We start from the raw sequence: 23,114 nt of genomic DNA on the forward strand, positions 1-23,114 counted from the left end.
CATTTTAGGAGAGAGGAGTATTGGCAAGTAGTATTTCTGTATGAAATGATTTAGATTGTTTCACAATTTTCCTTCCGTCACAATAATCGCATCGTTGACAATGATAAATACGACTGAAATTCTTAATGTGAGAGTGAAGCATGTTCCCTGTAGAAGATTCAAAAAATGAAAAAAAAAAATTGAAATCTCTTGTTAAGTATACAATGGCTTAGGAAGAGTCTCACTGGTTTTGAGTCATTAGAAATGTTAAGATAGATGTGCAAAAGTGTGCATATCCTTTTGTATCATCTTATGTGTGGAATCAAAAACAAGTTCCCGATGTTGACAAAGAACTGTGGTAAAAGTACGGTGGCATCATGGTGAAAAACAAGGGACTTGGAGTCAAACAACCAAAAACCAAACCCACTGTTGTTGAGTCAATTCCGACTCATGCTTGGACTGACTCAGGTGTAAGCCTGATTCTGCTTCTTCATCAGCTGCGTGACCTTGGACAAGGTAGTTGAACTCTCTCAGTCTCCATTTTGTCATCTCTAAAAGGAGGAAGAGTAATACCCACCTCTCAGATTTGCTGAAAAGATAAAATAAGGTAATGCACCCAAATGCTTAGGGAAAAGCCCTTTACACAGCATCTGTGAAGACCCTCTGGACCTGCACAATGTGGCCCCAGCTTCCTCGGCTGCCCATCCATCTTACTTCCAGACTCAGTCAATAAATTCCAGCCAGACTTAGACTCGCCTTCTTTCTGTCCTCTGAGACAATGAAACCTGTTCTGACTTTGTCTAGAAAACTTCTCTGTAGGCTTTTGTTGACTCCTTCTGCACATTCAGGTCTCAGATAATATCATCTCAACAGTGTCTCCTTTTCTGATCATGTTACTTAAAGGATCTCTCGGCCCTTTACTGGTCATCCCTGTACCCCATTACCCTATATTGTTTTCTTTACCGAACTCATGACTACATTCAATTCTTATTTATGTGTGTGTTTACACATTCATTGCCCCCACTCCCTGTTTCCCATAACCCTATCTCTATTGTTTTCTTTACTGCATTCATCATTAAATGCAATTCTTATTTATGTGTTTTTTGACATGTTTACTATCTACCTTGCTATACCAGAATGGAAGGTCATATACAAATAGGAACCTCTACTGTTGTAGCATACATTGCAGACACCAGCTTCATCCAACTTGTCTCTGATTTTCCTAGAAACATGGTTGTGCCACATTTCCCAGCCTTCCTTGCAGTCAGCATGACCACAAATGAGATGTAGGTGGAAGAGATGCGTGGCCCTTGAAAATGCCCAATCCACAAAGACTTCCCAATTGCTATCATCCACGCATCCTTTGCAGGTTGGATGCAGGGGATCCTGGGAATGACTCCAAGGCCCTAGGGGATTGGACAGTCACAGGTAGACTGTAACTAAGACCGAAATCACTGTGTGGAAAACCTCTGAAGCCCTGATTCACCTTCATGTGAGTTAAAAATAAGCTTCTATTTTGTATAGCTCCTGAATTTTAAAAATAATTTATTGAGGTTAAATTTGCATAACATAAAATTAACTATCTTAAAGTGAACAATGCAGGGACATTTAGTACATTTGCAATGTTGTGTCAATACAGCCTCTATCTAGTTCAAATCATTTCTATCACTCCAAAGTAAATCTCTTTACCCATTAAGCAGTTTCTCGCTGCTACTACGTGAAATTTGGGGAACTGTTACAGCAGCCAGCTGTATGAATAGCCAAACAAATACACTACAGGCCCTAGAAAACTGACTGGCACATAGTGGGTCCTCTATAAGTAGGCAACAAGTATTGGTTAAATAAGCAATGTATTTGAATTAATGGCATTCTGTACCCACAATACATGAAGTCTTTGTCCCTAAACTATGCCCTGTCAAAGTCGGTCAAAAAGTCATTATCATTCTGCCGTAAGGAATTCCATCCCGATGATACTCGACGACCTCCAAGATACATACAATGCCTGAGGTTGAGGAAAATCATCTTTTGAGTTTCAAGGTTTAGTGAATATTAACATAAAAAAGAAAATCAAAGAAATTTTGGTGTACAGTATGACTCATTACCTACACTGACATTTCCTGTTTGGGATCATTAAGGGAATGCAAAGGACTCATAACAACCTAAATGAATCGTGCCATAAATGTTAACTGCCACTGATAGCAGTGTTGAACATCATCAATTCCAGTGTAACACCGTTCCAGGATATGCTATGGTACCTGAGGATAAAAGCAAAGCCAATGACGGCTCCAAAAGGACGTCCATTAAATATGTTCCCCCAACTGAGGGTACATTTTTATTCACATTCCTCATTAAAGATCTTTGTCAACAAATGTTCTATCTATTTAAAGAAGTTAGATCTCCTGAAGCAGTTGTCCCCTAAAATAACTTCATAAGCATTTTAATTATTAAGTTCCAAAGTGACAATTACTAGCCTTTCCGTTTACTAACCTTTTCAAATGAGCCAGATGGCCAAATAGGTGACCACGTGAAGTCAGTCACAATTTTCCGTAGTCCTTGATAACAAACATATTTCGGGAGATTTAAGAAAACATCAATGAGTCATTGATAAACTCATCAGCTCTATATTATAGGCAAGCTATTAATAAAAATGGGATTAATAAAAAAGACCAGCTGGTCAAAAAAAATTTTTTTTTTAATGTTCTACAAGAGTGCTTTGGAGTAGACTCATTGAGTCATGTACTATCCCTGTTTTTTATCCTTTGCTGCAGGTGCCTTTAAGGATGTTCATTACTTATGGCGCCAAGCGAACTAAAAGAATTAGAGTAACGGCTATCGTTGCAGTGTTCACCTCTGCCAGACTATGTACAGGCACTCAGGATGCTTGGAATTGCTGAGTTGGCTCCAACATCCCTGCACGGTATCGCTGCCTATCATACTGGTGTTTGAACCTTTCAGATGTGATCGATCATTAAGCTTTAGAGTAGTCTTTTTCATGTGCCACTGTAGAAATGAAAAAAGCAAGCACTAAGGCTTTATATTTTAAGAAATATTTTACAAATATGGGAAAGTATAAAACATATATGCAAATATCTGTATCCATTCTTCCCACTTCAGAAACAGAACATTACAAAGAGAGTTGAAGCACCTGGGTACCCTCCCAATTGCTGCCTCTTATTCTGAATCTTGCAATTTTCCTTGCTTTTTCTTTATGCTTTTACTACATTCTGTCATTAACATTTTAAAATATTTTCATTGAAAGCTTGTTGTCTGGGATCTGGCTTAGAATCTTGAATAGTGTCAATTTAAGATCCTGTGCAGTGAGAAATAGATAATCGCTTTGTTGTTTTGTTTTTTTAATTGTGCTTTAATTTGAGATTTGTTTATTTAGAAATATCTTACCAACATGTAAGGGATCACCCAGGGTACCATTTGTGAAAGGGTTTTGAAAACCTATTGTTATTTTTTTTCATCCTATTTTAAAACATCAAAAATTTCAGGCAACGAACCCACACGGCCTGTTTTAGCTCTGTTAGGTTGGTGACTTTTTAATTTAAGTAAAAATACCTTCAAAAACACCAATTTGCAAGTTGTATGAATTTGATTCAATTGCTTTTATAATGAAATACAACACAGTAAAATGGCAAATGTCTTTAAGATTCATGGCTCTATATTTTCACTCTTTACTTTCATTCAAGGAAAAAGCTAAAGTCTTGAAGAACTTTAAATGGTTGATAAATATTTGAAAAGATAGTGATAAGAGAAATGAAAATTAAAGCAATAGAATACCAGATTAACAAAAATCTACTTGACTAAATTAGCCAGTGTAGACTAGAGTGCGGTGAAGTGGGTGCCCTCGTCAGCACTGGTGGGAAGGCAAGGTAGAAGCTACCATAAAGATCTGAAACCAAGCTACCATAAAGATCTGAAACCAAGGTGTCATACCAATTTCACTTCTCAGGAACAATCCTGAAGATACAGTCTCACAAATATGTATGGATAAACACACACATATACACATACTTACACCTTTACACCTTTATGTGTGTATGTATATGTGAATTATATATGTGTGAACATATATACAACATATGTTACGTAATATGTTATGTGAACATATATATTCATTCTAACATGAGAATAAAGAATAATTTGGAGACCACTTAAATGCTCATTAAAAGGGAAATATCTAAATGCTTTATTATAAAGCCATATTATTATGTATTACACAATAGACTCCATATTTTTAACAAGATGTTCATGGTTCCCTGTTGAGTGAAGAAATGGGAGTTCCAGAATAGTAATAATACCGGGCTTCCATCTTTGTTAAGTCTTATTTCCAACTCACCAGATTTTTTACAGGGATAGCACTGCATTTGCTCTAAAGAAATTCCTGGATAATCTTTTCTGGGATAGAATCTGAGGTCCTAAGGGGGCCTGAGTAAAGACATCATTGTTCTACCCCAGGGAACGTCTTGGGTCTGAGAGAGAGTGCAGAGAAAGAGAGAAGAGACAAGGAGACAGAGCACAGTAGATGACGCAACTGTGACTGAATGTGTGAGCTCTCTTAGCCACCCCTCAAATTCCCAATACAATAATCACAAAGACTTGCTGAGGGTGGATTTCTTATGGAAACAAAAAGTTCAGGTTATCCTAAAAAGGAACAGGGGAGGGTAAAGACACAGCTGTCACCTGCCTGGGGTAAAGAAGAATCGCTCAGAAAACATAAACACTAACCATGAAAAAAAAAAGAAAAGGCTGATTAATCTTACTACATTCAAATTAAGAACATTGTTCATCCAAAGACAACACAAAGAATGAAATATAGGGGATAAACTGAGAGAAGGTATTTGCTATATACATAACTGACAAAAGATGATTATCCACTTTTATAAAGAAACCTTATACATCATCAGAGAAAAAGACAAATAGCCCAGAAGAAAAATTAAGAAAAGACACTGCAAGCATTTCACACAGAGAAAATAGGAAAGGCTTATGCTCAATCATTAGTTGTAGTACAGTCACATCGGGCATTGGCTACATACTGTGAACACAGCACCCCCTACATCCCAACTATTCCGCTCCTTGGTAGCATATATACCAGGAGACAGAAATGAGGCAGAATTGCCCATAATACTAAAAATACTAAACAGCCCACATGTCCATCAAAAATAAAAGGGATACATCGCTTGTGGTATATTTATACTATGAAATATATCCAGGAGTGAAATCGAATGAACTACACCTAACCACTTCATGGAAACTCTGGTGGTGTAGGGGTTAAGTGCTGTGGCTGCTAACCAAAAGGTCAGCAGTTCAAATCCGCCAGCTGCTCCTTGGAAACTCTACGGAGCAGTTCTACTCTGTCCCATAGGGTCGCTATGAGTCAGAAGTGACTCGACGGCAGTGGGTTTGGTTTTGGTTTAACCACTTCATAGGAGTTCCTGGGTGACACATACGGTTAAGCGCTCACTGAGCTGAAAGGTTGGTGGTTTGAAACCACCCAGAGACTCTTTGGAAGACAGCTTGGCAATCTGTTTCAGAAAGGTCAGAACCTTGAAAAGTCTATGGAGAAATTCTACTCTGCACACATGTGGTCACCATGAGTCAGAATCATCTCCATGTCAACTAACCACAACAACAATCACATCACAATGGATGGCTCTATAAAATATAGCACTGAGCAAAACAGAACAAAAAAAATGCAAAATTACTTATAAAACCCACCAACAACCACCCACTGCCATCGAGTCGATTCGGACTCATAGCGACCCTATAGGACAGAGTAGAACTGCCCAATATATAGTACATTTATATAAATTCACAACTTGACAGTATTATGTTTAGGTACCTATATGTGACAAAACTATGAAGATAGGGAAGGAAATGCTTATACAAAATTCCGGATTGTGGTTACCTCCAGGGACTAGGAAGGGGATGCAGCAAAGAAGAAGAATCTGGGAGCAAGTCTGCTTATGCGTACCTCAAAACCTCATGGGACTTGGTTCCTTGATTTGGAGGTTTAGGGTCATGGTTTCAAGGAACATCGCAGTTAATTGGTCTAATAATGTGTTTAAACCAAACCCACTGCCATCAACTTGATTCTGAGTCATAGCTACCCCATACGGTTTTCAAGGCTGTAACTCTCTATGGAAGCAGACTGCCACATCTTTCTCCCGTAGAGCCACTGGTGGTTTCAAACTGCTGACCTTTCCATTAGCAGTCCACCGCTTTAGCTCCTAATAATGTGTTTAGTGCTTCTGTTTTACCTCCTAGTTTTCTGTGTAGTGCCTGGGGTCTTAAAAGCTTGAAAAGGGCCTTCCAAGGTAAAACGATTGGCCTCTATTCGCCTGGAGCAACAGAGGAAGAAGGAGAGTCAGCAATATGAGGAGAAAATGGAATGTGTGGCTAATTACCTCCATGAACAATTGCCTTCTTTGCCATGGGACCAGAAGAATTGGATGGTGCCCAGCTACCATTACTGAATATTTCAATCAAAGAGTCTATAGAAGAATCCTGATCAAAAGGGGGAAATGTATAGAACAGAATTTTAAATTCTCATGGAATTCATACGTTATGGAAGGCTGGATGAACCCCTGAACTCTTGCCCTGATATAATCTTTAAATCTTAAACTTTAAGCCAAAAATATCCCCTGAAGTCTTCATAAAACCAAATAATAGCTTAAGTAGTAAAGGATGTCTGCCTTAAGTATTGTGCTCTTTTAAGATCGATGTATATGGGATCAAATTAACAACAGTAACTCAAAAGTTTAGATAGGAAACTTAGGGAGCAGTGAGTTTATGTTAATGGGGGAGGAATAACTCAAAAAAGGAGGGTGAGAATGGTTGCACAACTCAAAGAATGTAATCGGCGTCACTGAATTGTACACGTAGAAATGGTTGAATTAGTGTATGTCTTGCTGTGTATATTCTCAACAACCACAACAAACTTCTTAAAAAAGTATTGATAATGTTCTGTTGTGGAAACTAGTTGTTAGATTTAGAGGTACATGTTTTGTTATATTTTTGTTATTATTTCCTCTATTATCAATATTTAGACACAAATCTAAGTTTAAAAGACTATTAAAGGAGAATGATATCCACAACCTCAAAATGTCTGGAAGCATAAGCAACTGTTCTCCATAGCAAGGGAGGGAGAAAGTAGGACTTCTCACTTTAACTTTAATGTATATTTGAAAAGTTTGAACGTTTGTCCCAAAAGAACCTGCACTAGTTTTGCAAATTAAAAAAAACAATTTTAAAATAAACCAAAGGCCTGACCCAGGCTTAAAAAGTGTTCATATGTGAATGATTTCTGAGGCTCCAATGAGCTTAGCTGGTAAGCTGATGATGTCCAAATTCACTGTATGATGGCTACTGAGAAAGCTTGGCCTTAAGAGACAGTATTCAATGTTTCCTTCGGAGAAGCGACTGATACAAGGGGATCCTAGTAGAACCATCATTGTTTTTAAACTTGAATTATTAATTATTTTCAAAAGGGACCCATGGCAATGTAAGCGTGTAAACCGCTGTTCCTTTCAAACACTCAAGTTAATGATATTGTGTTTAGGAGGCTTCACACACATAGATGTTTGTTGCTGTTGTTAGCTGCTGTCCAGTTGACTTCAATTCATGGCAACCCGCACGTACAACAAAATAACACATTGCCCAGTCCTGCGTCACCTTCATTATCATTGGTGTGTCCAAGTTCATTGTTGTGGTCGCTGTGTATTTTGAGTGCCTTTCAACCTAGGGCTTATGCAATATTGTACAATATTCTGTTGTGATCCTTAGGGTTTTCAATGGATAATTTTCAGAAGTAGTTTGCCAGGTATTTCCATCTAGTCTGTCTTAGTGTAGAAGCTCCACTGAAACCTGTCCACCATGGGTGACCCTGCTGGTATTTGAAATACTGGTGACATAGCTTCCAGCATCATAACAGCACATACACCACCACAGTATGACCAACAGATAGATGGATGCTAAGACAGAGATAAAGATAACATAAAAACCCAATAATTTATATATGCCCTAGCATTTAGAGCAGCAATTATCATAAACCAAAACTTTTTCATTGCACGTCTTTTTGTTAATAGTGGTGCTACTTTCTCCCCCAACCTCCCACCCCCATCTTTAAATTCTCCTTGTGTTTCAGATTCCTCCTTATAAAGGTAACTAATCTCACCCAATGGTCATAACAAATTTTTACCAGATGCCATGCTCCCAAGTAAAGTCTCTGAAAATAGTTAACTTCTATAATGTGATAGTTTCCTGATGATTTTAGAATTTACTGTTTAATGTAATGCTTTATTGCATTAATCAATTTTAATGTTCATTTTTAAAAATTACCATGATAGGAAATTTTTTAAAAAATCAAAGTGCAACACTGAGAGCCTTTGAAGTTAGAGTAGAGCAACAAGAGAGATTGCATCCTAGAGCTCCAAGAACAGCTCATGAAATCCAAGCTCCTGCCACAGGAGGTATGGATCAAGGTTGGCTGGATGGCTGAATCCATTCTTCAGAACATATGTTTTGGATATTCAGAATTAAGTAGTATCCAGTCATGCATTACCGAGCTGGAGTAAGGAACTATTAAAAGAAAGGAAAAAGCATGGGAAAGGAGACCACTACCAATGAAAACTAAACAAATGGCATGGAATACAAGAGACAAAACCCCAGTCTTCAAAATTGTGTGGAAAAATCAAGATAAGGAGGGAGAGGTAGATCAGGATTCTCCATTTTATCTGGAAAACAATGCCTTTGAGATGAAACCCAATGAAACAAATGGCATTTAGAATTTTGGCCTCACTAAAAATGACCAATCTGGACCTAGTCATGATGACTTCTAGGTCTTGGTCTACTGAAGCATGGATATTCAATGTCTGATGAAGGAGAAAGGTTAACATTCTCAGGCACACACTAATAAGTCTTCATGGACCTGAGTCATGGGGTCTTAATGAAGACTCAACCCTAGAAGTTCAAAGTGAAGCCTCTAAGCCTTCTCTGTACCCAAATTCAACTTGATTTCTTTACTATTTTAATACAAATTCTGTCTACAAAGTGTTCTATAAGGGATAAACTCTGTGTCAAACAGCTTTACATGTATAATCTCATCAAATTCTTACAAAGACCTCAAGAAGAAGGTTATTACTTTTGTGTTTTATAGAGTAATAGACTGAGAGGCTCAATGACTTTGCCCAAGGTCACACAGCTGGGAAGAGATAAATCTGGGATATGAACTCAGGTCAGTATGACTCCAGAGTCCCAATACTTAAACATTAATGTTGTAATTTCCTCAAGCTACAGTGTTTCAAGAGCCCACATTTAGCATTTAAGAACCATTGTTTTAGACTCTTCTGTTATCATCTATTGGAGCCCTGGTGATACAGTGGTTAAGTTGTAAGGCTGCTAACCCAAAGGTCAGCAATTCAAATTCACCAGCTGCTCTTTGGAAACCCTATGAAACAGTTCTACTCTGTCCTATAGGATCATTATGAGTTGGAATGACTTGATGGCAATAGGTTTGGTTTTTGAGTTATTATCTATTACCAGTCTGTTAATAGTCTCTTTCTCACTAGCTTTTAAGCAATTTGGAGATATGGACGTTAGTATATTTCACCATTCTCACACCTACCAATGTGGCCATACAGCACAGTGTCCAGCACATAGCATGTACTTGTTGAATAGAAGACATAACCTCATTCAAAGCTTCAGACAGTTTAGGAGTCATGGTTGAGACCCAGCTGCTCTAGAAAAGATGTACAAATACTAGACAACAGAAAAGAAGTAGTCAGGAAGTAAGCACACTTTAGTGAAACAAGCCGTGCCACGGGCGGATTATGGAAAAGAAGCGGAAATGTTAAGGGCAGCAAGACCAGGAGCAGACGGTTTGAGCTAAGTACGTATGAGCATATGAGTGGAGACAACCAGCCACTGACGTGATTTAAGGTTGGTTCTATATATTGTGATATAGCAGGAATTAACATTTAATGTGCGATTTTAAAACTGTTCCAAGAAACAATCTTTCAGGGAGGCACCACAAGTCATGCTGAGATAGGCAAAATAGCACAGGACTGAGCACCTGGAGCAGATACTATCAATTGTCTTTCTAACAGTAATCCCCCCTTCTCAATGCTAATAAAACTTGTTGCTGTCCGGTCCATCCTGACTCATGGCAACCCTATAAGACAGAGTAGAACTGCCGCCATAGGGTTTCCAAGGAGCGGCTAGTGGATTTGAACTGCCAACCTTTTGGTTAGCAGCCAAGCTCTTAACTGCTGTGCCACCAGGGCTCCTCCCATGCTAACAGAACCCTTAATTTGTTTAGGTAACAATACGCCCAACCCCAAGGAATAAATTCTGATTGGATTAAACCAGCGTTTTTCAGTCTCCAACGTGCATACAAATAGTCTGTGGATACTGTTAAAATGTTGATTCTGATTCAATGGGTCTAAACTGAAACGTTTCTAACAAGGTCCCAGGTGATGCTGATACCTGTGTTCAAGAGACCAGATGTGAGTTGCAAGGCTCTAAACCAGTCTTTCATAACTGTGATTACACAGTAGAACCACGAGTGGATTCTTTTATTAGTCTTTGGTTAAGCTTGGGATTCTTCATTGTTGCTGTTTTAGATCCCCAAATGATCTTAAAGTACATCTGGGGTTGAGAACAATAGGTTTGGCATATTTTTGGCGATTCTATTTTCTTTTTCCCGTTATTGATCTAGGGTTGATTATGTAAACCAGTTCTTATCAATCAGATATAAGGGAAGGCTACCAGGGTGAATCTGGGAAGGTTTCTCCTCCTCAATAAGACAGGGTGGTGCAAAGTAAAAAATCAGCTGCCCTGTTCCTTTCTTCCTGGGGCACTATTGTATTCAAAAGAAATGTTTATAATTGTGGGCTTCATCTTGAGCCAAGGAAGGCTGACATCACCAATACGACAAAGATGGCAGAGAGGGAAGATAGAAAGAACCTGTGTCCTTGATGACATTGATTAGCTGCTATACCAACCTTGGAAATATCTATTGTTCCAGTTGCTACTGCTGAGTAACTATCTAAGGTTTAGTGGCTTAAAACTACAAATATTTGACTACATTCACAGTTTCTGAAGGTTGGGAATTTGGACAGGACATAATGATTGTCCTTGCTCTTTCATGTCTGGGGCTTTACATGGAAAGATACAAACATCAGGAAATGGCTCAAACTAGAGGCTGGAATCATCTGAAGACTTCTTCACTCATATGTCCAACACCTAGGACGAGAAGACTCAAAGGCTAGGCTCAGCTGAGACAACTGACTAACACACATGGCCTCTCCATGGGGCTTGGGCTTCCTTACAAAATGGTGAACCCGGAAAAGAAGCATCTGGAGAGCATTCAGCAACTAAGCTTTTCAAGAGAACCAGATAGAAGCTACTTGATCTTTTCTGACCTAGATCCAGAAGTCATGGAACAGCACTTCTACCACATTCTACCCTGCAGCAGCGAATCAAAAAGGCCAGCCTAGGTTCACAGAGAAGGCATATAGAGTCTACTTCTTGGTGGGGGATGGCAATGTCACATTGCAGTAAAGCATATGGGATAAGTGGTATTGTTATAGCCATCTTTGCAAATATAAACGTTCACCTCTACATGCAGAGACTAAGAGAATTAATATGCAGCTATCTTTTTGAATCCATTGTCAGTTGTACATTCTGTTGCAAGCAGCAAAGGAATCCTAATGATTTATTTCCCTACTAATGAAGTTGGGGTAGGGAAATAAATATTTACTTTAGATATTAAGTATTGTAGAATGTTTCCTTGGAGGAAGGAGTGACAGCTTTACACATGGGGTAATATGAAAGACAGGAGTGCTAAGATGTTTAATCTCTTGGCCTTTGGAGAAGCTGTGCAGCCAGAGTTCCAGAATAGACCCTCTTTACTGTGAGCAGCATCCATGATGTGGAACCAAAAAAAAAAAAAAAACTTTAAGAAAAATTATCATTGGCTAGTTGTTTTCAAGCTCTCTGTTCACATACCCCAAGAAGAATTTTTAAAAATTACATACTCCATTTCCCATTTTTGCATTATCTAATATTTTCATTATAAATTTCAATAAATGCAAAGAATGTTAAGTTCCAGATCACATAGTAGTAACACTTTTCTTCACCCTTTCTGTGTGTGTCTGTGTGTGCGTGGTTGTGGATGGATGGATGGATGGATGGATGGGTGGGGGGGGTAGGTGGGGGGGTGGATGGGTGGATGGGTGGATGGGTGGGTGGGTAGATGGGTGGATGTGTGGATGGGTGGACAGACAGCTAGAAAAGACTGAAAGTGCTATTGGTTTATGGTGCCTGGTTAATCATCACATGAGAAATCACCTTTGTTGGTGCCCCCTTGGGATTTTTTACACCCTGTAGCAAAGGGCCAAAGTAAGAGTTATGTGCAAGGAATATGTATGCCTTTTGTGAAGAGCTATGACAGGAAGAACGTACAATATATCTTCCAAACCTGAACACTTTTGAGAGTGAAATTGATACTGTTAATAACTATGCTAGGAAATAAGCATAATCCAGGCAAGCTGGGTTGTATGATGACCCTAGCCTTTGGAATACTGGTAAGTTATCAGGCAAATCAGTTCACAATTAGAACTCAGGGAAGCTGAAGAGCTGGTCATTATTTCTCTGAACACTGTCCATTTTCTGTACAAAGTTGTTCATAGCCATGAGAATGGGCACAGATCAATTATTAAGCTAGTATTCAGGCACACTGGTCACTAAAGTATTGAAGCACTTCCACACTTGTTAGTAAACAGAACAACAATAACTGGGATAGCCAGTAAAAAATAATACTAATAATTTAAATGCCACCACCATTGTTTCATTTCAGAAACCACAGACACATAAGCCGTGATTCCAAGACATCTATCTAGCTTGGGTATTCGATATCAGAGCTAGGGGATCTCTTACAGAGGACTTGCTATTCATTTCTAAAGTAGGTGGGTAGGCTTGAAGCATAAAAATCCTTATGCAGGAGAAAGAAAATTGGCAAACTCTTCCAATCTCCTCTACAGATCTCCAGAAGAAATACTTGCCTTTGCCCATGGGGAATAGTAGGGTCTGGGCTCCCATGCATTTATAAAGTTACTGTGTCAAGCAAATGCCCTTATTGTGGGGTGATGTCCCCTCTGGGAATTTTGGAGAACTCTTGTTTTATTTCAAAACTTCTGGTGGGGGGGAGGTGTCTCTGCAGTTTGTAAACAAGTTTCTAGAGAGGGAAGAATCTCCTGGAAACCTACTCAATGACTAAAAAAGAGCACTTTAGCAAGACAATGCTATGTCTTCACCTTTTCCACTGCAAATGGTTTATGGAAAGGGGAATCTAGTGACAGGCTGCCCATTCTTCCTTCCTTACTTGTCTGTTCTTCTTGTGAAGGACAGACAGGACATTAGCAGAAACGTCCACTACCTCTGGGCAGTGTGAACCTCTGAGAACACTCTTATTGCATTTTTTAATTTTCTTTCCCTCTTCTTTTCTTTACCCCTTTCTGCCTTGTGTCCCGTATTAACTAGGCTCCCTCCACCTGGTCAATGTCTCATGGTGTTGGCACCAGCTGTCTCCTGATTTGTCTTAAAAGTAGGGTACAAAGTCATCTTGTGCTTCCTCACTAGAGAAACAGGAAAAAATGTCCAGGCTCCTGGCCTCAGCAGCTAGAATCAGATAAACCCCACCTACATTTTATCATGCCCCCTGCCCCTTCCCCTCTCCTCTCTTCTCCATCTCCCTGGCATCACTCAAATGATAACATCATTTCCAGCATGGGAAGAGAAAAGGTGACAAGCTAGGAGCAGGCGTAGAGAGAGTAGAAAGCTAGTATGAGGGGCAGTACAATGAACTTCCTCCTCTTGAACTTACTGTAACGGACTGAATTGTATCCCCCCAAAATACACATCAACTTGATTAGTCCATGTGTGGTTGTCCTCCATTTTTTGATTTTCCTATGTGTTATACATTATAATATCTGCCTGTGGTTAAAAAAAAGATTAGGGTGGGATGTAACACCCTTGCTCAGGCCACATCCCTGATCCAATGTAAAGGGAGTTTCCCTGGGGTGTAGCCTGCACCACCTTTTATCTCTCAAGAGATAAAAACGGAAAGGGAAGCAAGTAGAGACTTGGGGACCTCATACCACCAAGAAAGCAGTGCGAGGAGCAGAGCACATCCTTTGGACCTGAGGTTCCTACACTGAGATGCTCCCAGACCAAGGGACAACCAATGACAAGGACCTCCCTCCAGATCTGACAGAGAAAGAAAGCGTTCCTCCGGAGCCAGTGCCCTGAATTTGGACTTCTAGCCTACTGGACTACAAGAAAATAAACTTCCCTTTGTTAAAGCCATCCACTTGTACTTTTGTTATAGCAGCAGTAGATGACTAAGACACTTACTATGACCCTCAGTCACTAAAAAAACAGTTGCCATTGTGTCAACTCCAATTCATGGCAACCCTATGTTTATCCGAGTAGAACTGTGCTACGCAGAGTTTTCAATGGCTTATTTTGCAGAAGTAGATTGCTAGAACTTTCTTCCGTGGTGTCTCTGGGTGGACTTGAACCATCAATATTTTGGTTAGCAGCTGAGTGCATTAACCGTCTGTACCATCCAAGGATTTCTCAGCCACTTAACAACTACCAATTTAATAGGAAATGGTTGGCAAATTTGACATAGTTCCCTATGTCAAGTCATGATGCAGACAGGGGTATCACTTAGCTGGAGAGAGAAGTGTCAAAAAATCACACCAACACACTATGCAGTGTGCTATCTAGAAACTGTTAGAACGATTTTATAAAGAAAATGTGCTACATAATATTACTAGGTAAGAAATTTCCATTATACATCATTTAGCCTCCTCAGTCAATAAAAGAGAGTATGAGATATTTAATATCTGACCTATATACTCAGGTATAACACTTTTTTTAATATGACTTTTTGCTGTTTCATATTGTAAGTTAAAGAGGCCACCTGAGGTGTATGGAAAACCTTGCTTCTTCATTTAGTAGTGCAGTGAATTAAACAACAATTGTTGTTAGGTGTCGTCAAATCGGTTCCAACTCATAGCTAACCTATGCACAACAGAAAAAAACACTGCCCAGTCCTGCACCATCCTCACAATCATTGTTATGCTTGAGTCCACTGTTACAGCCTCTGTGTCAATCCATCTCCTTGAGGGTCTTCCTCTTTTTTGCTGACCCTCTACTTTACCAATCATGATATCCTTCTCCAGGGACTAGTCCCTCCTGATAACATGTGCAAAGTATGTGAGACATAGTCTCACCATTCTTGCTTCTAAGGAGCATTCTGGCTATACTTCTTCCAAGACAGATTTGTTCATTCTTTTAGCCAAAAAAAAAAAACCCCAAAACTCATTGCCATTGAGTTGATTCCAACTCATAGCAACCCTATAGGACAGAGTAGAACTGCTCCATAGGGTTTCCAAGGAGCACCTAGTGGATTCCAACTGCTGACCTTTTGGTTAGCAGCCATAGCTCTCAGCCACTACACCACCAGGGTTTCCATTCTTTTGGCAGTCCATGGAATGTACATTCAATATTCTTCACCAACACCATAATTCAAAGGCATCAATTCTTCTTCAGTCTTCCTAAATTCATTGTCCAGCTTTAGCATGCCTATGAAGCACACGAAAACACCAGGTTAGGTGAACCTTAGTCTTCGTGGTGACATCTTTGCTTTCTAACACTTTAAAGAGGTCTCTTGTAGCGGATAAACATCGGTAGACCTTTAATAACTTGTCTTCTCATGTTTTTATAGATATGTGTTGAATTGTTACCAAAAGGATAGTTACCATCTACCTCATTTTAGAAGTGAAAAAGAAAAAAAAAATGGTTTTGGAGAAATCAGACCTGAGTGAGTGAGTTTCCATAATTCTGAATTGCCAGGAGGTATCTATTTTAGTCCACCATCAGTGCAGGAAACCCTCTCACATTCTTTCTCTCAGTGAGATAAGCCTCATTGACTTCAGGACCTGTAAGTGTTACCTTACATGGCAGTAGGAACTTTGCAGATATGATTAAATCCAGGAGATGATTCTGGATTATCCAGGTGGGCCTTAAATGTAATCATGAATGTCCTTATAACATGGAAGCAGATGCAGGGTAGGCTACAGACAGAGGAACAGATCATGTGAAGATAGGGCAGAGTAGGATTTGAAGATACTATGCTGTTGGGATTCAAGATGGAGGAAGGGGCCATAAGCCAAGAAATGGGGCTCTAGACGCTGAAAAAAATGAGGAAACCGACTCTCCCCTTGAACGTCTGGAGGGAATACAGACTGGCTGACACCTTGCTTTCGGCCCAGTGAAACCTGTTTTGGACTTCTGACCTCCAGAACTGTAGGAGAATAAATGTATGTTGCTTTAAACAGCCAAGTTTGTGGTCATTTGTTATAGCAGCCAGAGGAAACTAATACAGTGATGTACAAAAGGGCTCTGAAAAAATCCTGATTTGGCCAGGTAGAGGCTTAACTGTATTCTGAAGTTTTCACAAAGTTGTCAAGTTCAAGGAGCACCAGTGGCACAGTGGTTAAGCATTTGGCTGCTAACCAAAAGGTCAGCAGTACGAATCCACCAACTTCTCCTTGGAAATCCCATGAGGCAGTTCTACTCTCTCCTATAGGATCGCTATGAGTCAGAATCAATTTGACAGCAACGGGTTTGATTCAGTTTTTTATCAAGTTCAAGTTAACTAACAGATACTTGTAATGTATTGGGATTCCTTAGCAGCCTGGGAATGGAGGCAAAGGGGGGTCCTTTAAGTCACATCTCCTCCCTATACAAATACCACCTTGGCTGACTCCCTTGTAATCCCAGGAAATGAGTTAAAGAGCTGAAAACCTTCAATCAAAAGTAGTCACTGGGAGAAAAGGGCCCAGGCTCATGAGGCAGGCAGCGCTTTTGTAGCTTCATTAAAGGCTACTAAATTATATGACTCCAGAAAATCACTGGGCATCTATGCAGACAAGAATTCCGTTTCTGTGGTTTTAACCACAAAACCTCTGAGAACCTAACAGTGCATGGTGACCACAGACCACTCTCATATCTTGGAACTCCAAACACTTCCACAGTACTTTGAGGGGCAGGATGGATGCAAGTAAAAATCATGAACTAGGCAACGTTTTTGGTTGCTGTCATCCTAACTCGCCTCTCAAGTCTCCCTAGACTGACACTCTGTCTTGTTTTCAGATGATATAATTCTTTTTACAAAGCTGCCGTAGAGCTAAATGAACACTGATCTTGGAGTCAAGAATTTGCCCTCATCTCATGAGGTACGGAAAGAAATATGAAAGAGAAGAAAAGTTGAAATGTTGAAATAATAGAAGAAGGCAAATCAGAAGTGCAACACGGTAGGTATTTTCTAAGCATCTTCCCTTTTTTTCTTCTATTTCCCATATTTGATTTGCTTTACTCGCAGGTGACAAATGAAAGCATCAGTTGCTGGGTATCGAAGCACCTAAAGCCATTGATGCCGGGTCGATTCTGACTCATAGCGATCCTACAGGACAGAGTAGAACTGCCCCATAGTGCTTCCAAGGAGCAGCTGGTGGACTTGAACTGTCGACCTTTTGGTTAGCAGCCCAACACGTAACCACTGCACTACGAGGCCTCCTCTGAAGCCCAAAAGGGGCTAACCATTCTGTAATTAACCCAATGGTTTCTAAGACAAGACAGCATCTATTTCTCATCCTTACCCTTAGACCTTAGATCACATATGTTAGAAACCAACACTTCTCTAAGAAGTAACATGCATATCTAAATTCAGTGAAATTACAAAGAGTTCTATCTTGGGTACAATCATGGAATTGTCCTCAGTGTGTAAATAAAGACAGAGAGTCATCGTCAAGGGAGCAATACAATAAAATGAATAAGATCACTGTAGGTGAGACAGCCAGCGTTTGGATCTCAGGCTCCCCTGCTAGCTGTGTAACCTGGGGCAAGCCCTTAATTTTTCTGAGCTTTATTACACCAATCTCTAAAATGATGATAATAATAGTACCTACCTCCTAGGGCTACTGTGAAAATAAAAAAGATAAATAATGCACGTAAAGGTGCTCAGTGCAGTGCTTAGAAATATTAAGTGCTCAATAAACGTCAGCTACTTTTAGATGACCTTGAAGCCAATAAGGATATAAACTGTAACACTTCATTAAGTGTAATTTGTCATTGGCTGGCTTGACAAATAATGACTTGAAGGAAAAAGCTAATGAGACAGTTTTGATATGGAATTGTTTACAAAAGAAAAGTTTGTCTCTTTCTATTATTATGACAACAAGTTGCAGCAAGCAGCTCAAAGGATATACAAGGAAGAGTCTTCCTCTCACTGCAGAATTTTAATTCCACTATTCAGAACTACACACACACACACACACACACACACACACACACACACACAGGTACTTTCTCTTATTTGCTTGAAGGTCATCTGAAAGTAGCTGACATTTATTGAGCACTCAACATCTCTCAGCCCTGTACTAAGACCAGTGGAAGCATGTATGTGTGGGTAATATCCTCTTAACATGACTTCCTGCCTTCTTCCTTGATCCTCTACCAGAAATTCTCCATCCAGTAGCCACAGTGATTCCTAAATAGATTTAAATTATGTCATATCATTTACTTGCTTAAAATACTCCGATGGCTTTCCATCACTTTTAAATAAGATCCAGAAGCCTGACTTTGGATTACAAAGCTCTGCATGTTCTGGCCCCAGCCTTTCTTTCTGGCTTCATCTCAGTCCATTCTCCCCCAACTAAGCTCCAGGCACACGAGCTTTCTTCCTGTCCTGTACACATCTGTGCTCATCCTGCCTTAAGTCCTCCATGCTGTTTCCTCTCCTTCTTGCAATGCTCTTCCTCCTTAACTCTGCATGATTGGATCCTCTCTTCTTTCAAATCTCAGATAAAACCTGGGCTCAGAGGTGAGTACTGGGCTGACCACATACTCTCAAGTAGCCACCTAGTCATGCTCTGTCACCTCAACCTATTTTAAGTTTCTGCAAAGCATTGACAGCTACTGTATATTTTTCTTGTTTGCTTGCTTCTTTTACTTACTAATACGCATATTTATGTAACTACTCTCTTCTCCATTATTTAGAATGGAAGTTCCTTGAAAGCAGAGAATTGGTCTTATTTATTCCTATGCCTCTTTCCTCTAGAAGAATGCTGGAACAGAGTAAGTGCTTACAATCAATGCTTCATAAACGTTTGATGTAAGGATAAAGAAAGGATAGGTGGATGAAAATTGATGTAAAGATGGGTGGATGAAAATGAATGATGGTTATTTAGGTTCTTTTGCAAGTCATTTCAGAAATCTTGTTTTAAACCGTCCTGGTGCACACACCCCTGTACACGTCCAGTTAAATTCCAAAAAGTTTAATTAGTGAGTCAAAAGGTATGTGCAATTTAAATTTTAATAGCTATTCCAAATTGCCTTTTAACAAAGTTACACTCATTTACATTTTGAGTGGATTCCTTGGATCTTCTTTTAAGTGACTCTATGGCATGATATTTGAGACACATTCTCTCAATTTAGGAGCGCCAGACATATATAATTTCATAACCTTCAAATGCAAACAAGACAGCCCAAATTCAGAGGTCCACATGGGCCTCCTAAAAGGCTGAAGAATTTACGTCTACGCTTACTGACGAGTTGTAGGAGTTACTATTAGTGGCACACAAGTTGCCTAAGGGAGGTCTCTTACTACCTTGTGCTTGGATTTTCAGCAATAAGTAGAGCTCATTCTATGTAATATTCATGACGAACTGTTCAAAATGTAATTTGCCATAACACAAAAAGCTTAGTTTTTGAGGACTGGGTTGAAACACGGAAAAACATACTGATGGAAACAGGTGCTGTCTTCTAAAAGGTCCTCAAATTTCATGAGTTCATGTCTCCTCTACTGAAGGTTTATTTCTTTCACCATTCAAGTCATCTGTGCCAACACCCTCAGAGTCCTTTATAGTAGGAATCTGTTGATAAATTTATATCTATATATCTTCACCTGTATTACTCTATCAACAAGGCCACCCATAAAGTTGGGGACATTCAGGTTTCAGTGCCTACTCTGTGCCATTTTGAAAGCCACCCTTTGCCGGAGAAAACTCAACAAATTAAATTCACAAGGAAGAAGCCACAGTCATAAAACCAGAGACACACATACATCAGTTGCCATACCAACACCATTCCAAAAATTCTACCAACCTACATCCTCTTGAAATAACTTCAAATGAAACATCAATTTTCAGCAAAAATCATTCAGACATATGTCATTTAAGCACTTAACACATTCTCCATTGCTCATTTCTTTTACTCAAGAGCAGCGTACTCTTGCCTTAGGAGAGTCATAGCATTGCAAAAACAGCCCAATTAATGGAAAGCTACTTCCTCTGCATTCAGAAGAGACTAATAAAGTCATGCAATTTGCTAAACGCAGGAAAGTAGAGTACTTACAGCTGGGTGTCCAGTACAGTAGGTGTAGCTGGCATGGGACTGGTAGTGCAAGCTTGCTCTTGGGAAGGAATATGTATTCCAAGCTGGTTGGCTGCTATTCCACTGGGAGCTGAAGCCAGGGCTCATGGTCACTCGTGACTTACTAGGTGGATAGGCTCTCACTGTGGAGCTAGACTATCAAGAAGAAAGAAATGCAATGTAAAGACAGCTCTGCATAAGACCCAAGCCAGCTATCACAGCATATACAATCACAGCACAGGGCTCAGCTGGTAAAGGGAAATGGCTGGTGTCATAAGAGGACACGCTAAATACTGTTCTGACTAGGAAAGGACAGAGTAGAACTGCCCCCATAAAGTTTCCAAGGAGCAACTAGTGGATTTCAACTGCCAACTTTTGATTAGCAATCCTAGCCCTTAACCACTGTGCCACCAGGATAAAAGTGTTTTCTCACTATTAGAATTTCAATAGATAAAAAGCACAAAGGCTAAATGAAATTGATCTTATTGAAAACACTTTTTTTTTTTCTTTTACTAGTTGCAATATGCAACTTCGTCCTTCAGAAATGAGGTATGTTTCAATGGTAACAGTAAAGGTGACATTTTCAATTACATAAATGTCCTTTCATCCAGCATTCATTGTAGAAATTCACCATTAGCTTCATCTGAATGCAGTAAACACAAATCTTAGTTTATGAGGGTTGGATTGAGGCACAGACTGATGCCTGACTCTAAATGGTCTTCAAATTCCATGAATCTATTTCTCTTTCGCAGAAGAGACCAGCAGAAGTCTGGAGACATTCCAACATGTCACCGTTCCACAGCAAAATGGTGAAGCCTTTGAAATCAGCATTTACCCCCAACCTACCCTACCATTGTAATTAAAAATAGGTCAGTAGAGGAGTAGGAAAATATCAGTCAATTTGTCAAATGTCAAACATATCTGGGTATTCATAACTGCATATAGGGTAAAATTAGCTGAAAACAAAACTCACTTGTATCTTCTGTCCTGCCTTGTCCTCAGACGGCCATGGCATATAAAGCACATAATAGCTTCTTTTCAGAGAGTGCTTTCTATCATCAAATTGCAATAGCCACTTACCCAAGTAGCAGAGTAACTTTCACAATAAATTCTATTTATAAATCTATGGGCACATGCCAACTTAATCACTGGGAAAATGTGCTAATCTCATGGCCATTATTTTCAGGAAACCCAGTGGGGAAGAAATTTTTACCCCAGATCGTGTTTCCCGTTGGGTTAGATTCTGATACCACTAGACACTTAGAAGGACAGTTTTCTGAAGTCAAGTTTGGGCATCCTGGGGTCACTAAATGAAAGTAAGAACGTCAACAATTCAAACACACGAGGCAGAGCCAACTCTCTTACAATTGCCTCAAAGTGTTTGGAAAAGGGAAAGAAAATTGAAATCTGTGTTTTGGTGGTAGTTACCAACCTAAAATATTTAACTCCAAAATGGGAAGAATGCAGCCTTGTTAAAGTAGCAAATTTATCTGGCTGCCTGTTTTCCCTCACCCCCATTGCTATCATCTCCGTAACCAAGCATGCTACCCAACTGTTCAAGAGTTTAAAGAGATGTGCTGATGTGGTAATAAAAAGGTCATTATTACTGCCTATCTCCCCAGGACAAACATGAGCTGGAGAAGTAGCTGTGGACTTTTATAAAAATAGGACATTTGGGTGGTTTTAAGTACTGAAGCTCTGTATTTACATAATGACTTCTGTTTTTTTGTACCATGCACGCAATCACTTCAAAAACTAAATGAATCCACCACAAATCTTACCTTTGGCCCTGGAAGTGTCTTGGTTTCCTCTCTATGTCTATGGTTATTAAAATCAATCTCTCTTACCAACTCAGTGAACTCTGTAAGTAACTACTTCAAGACAAGGCCTTGAAGTCAACATGGTTAGTCAGCCCTTATCTAACGTCACATTGAGATTAGCTTAGATGCCTTAAAATTCTTGGAAAAGCAGGTATGGTATCCATAAGTAAGCTTGTAAATACCCTTACCTCATAGTTTAATTATCACCCCAAGTGGCATCAGTGTCTCCTTTGTGATTTATTCATGGTGGTCTCCCCCCGAAAATCCCATTCTCTTCCTCTTCTGCAATGCTCGCGCTCAAATTTGACCTCCTCCTTGGGCCCATTCCTGATGCTTCTGGCTTATGCTGACCCCTTGCCTTCCTACTCTCAGGTAGCCCTCACAGTGATCCCCAAACTTTTCCATGTGATTATAGTGTTTTGTACTGTTCTCTGTATATGTAAATCACAGCTCTCCAACCAAGCTGAACCTGCTGAAGTCAAGATCATGTATTACCTTCTTCCACAGTTCTAAGGAGTCTTCACCTTCTTTGACCTTGGAAACCTCTAGTATTGTTTATCCCCACTTATTGAAATTGTCTTTCCCTTTGACACTATGATCCTTCTCACTAGTTCCCTCCTGTATCACCTACTAGCTTCTCTTTTTCTTTTTTTCTCCATATTCGTGGGTGACTCACAGATATAATTTAACAGTCCAAACTCTCTCAATCCCAGCCCTAAATCTTAAAATATCTTCTGGTTATAGATGCATAACTATCACCATAAGGGGAACCAAAGTTGAAATTACCATGCATAAAATTAAATG

General features: G+C 39.6%; 1 protein-coding gene across 1 annotated transcript in view; it reads right to left on the reverse strand.

The window, feature by feature from the left end:
* Positions 1-411: 411 nt before the first annotated feature.
* Positions 412-23,114, reverse strand: part of LOC126068238 (protein enabled homolog) — a 684,181-nt gene continuing 661,478 nt past the window's right edge. Inside the window, exons 4-5 of the mRNA XM_049870691.1 lie at positions 20,473-20,646; positions 412-530 (exon numbers count right to left, since the gene is read on the reverse strand). Of these exons, the coding sequence (XP_049726648.1) occupies positions 525-530; positions 20,473-20,646 (180 nt within the window). The 3' untranslated portion in view covers positions 412-524. The remainder of the gene's footprint in view (positions 531-20,472; positions 20,647-23,114) is intronic.

The sequence above is a fragment of the Elephas maximus genome, chromosome 27 (assembly GCF_024166365.1).
Source record: "Elephas maximus indicus isolate mEleMax1 chromosome 27, mEleMax1 primary haplotype, whole genome shotgun sequence".
NCBI classification, from domain to species: Eukaryota; Metazoa; Chordata; class Mammalia; order Proboscidea; family Elephantidae; genus Elephas; species Elephas maximus.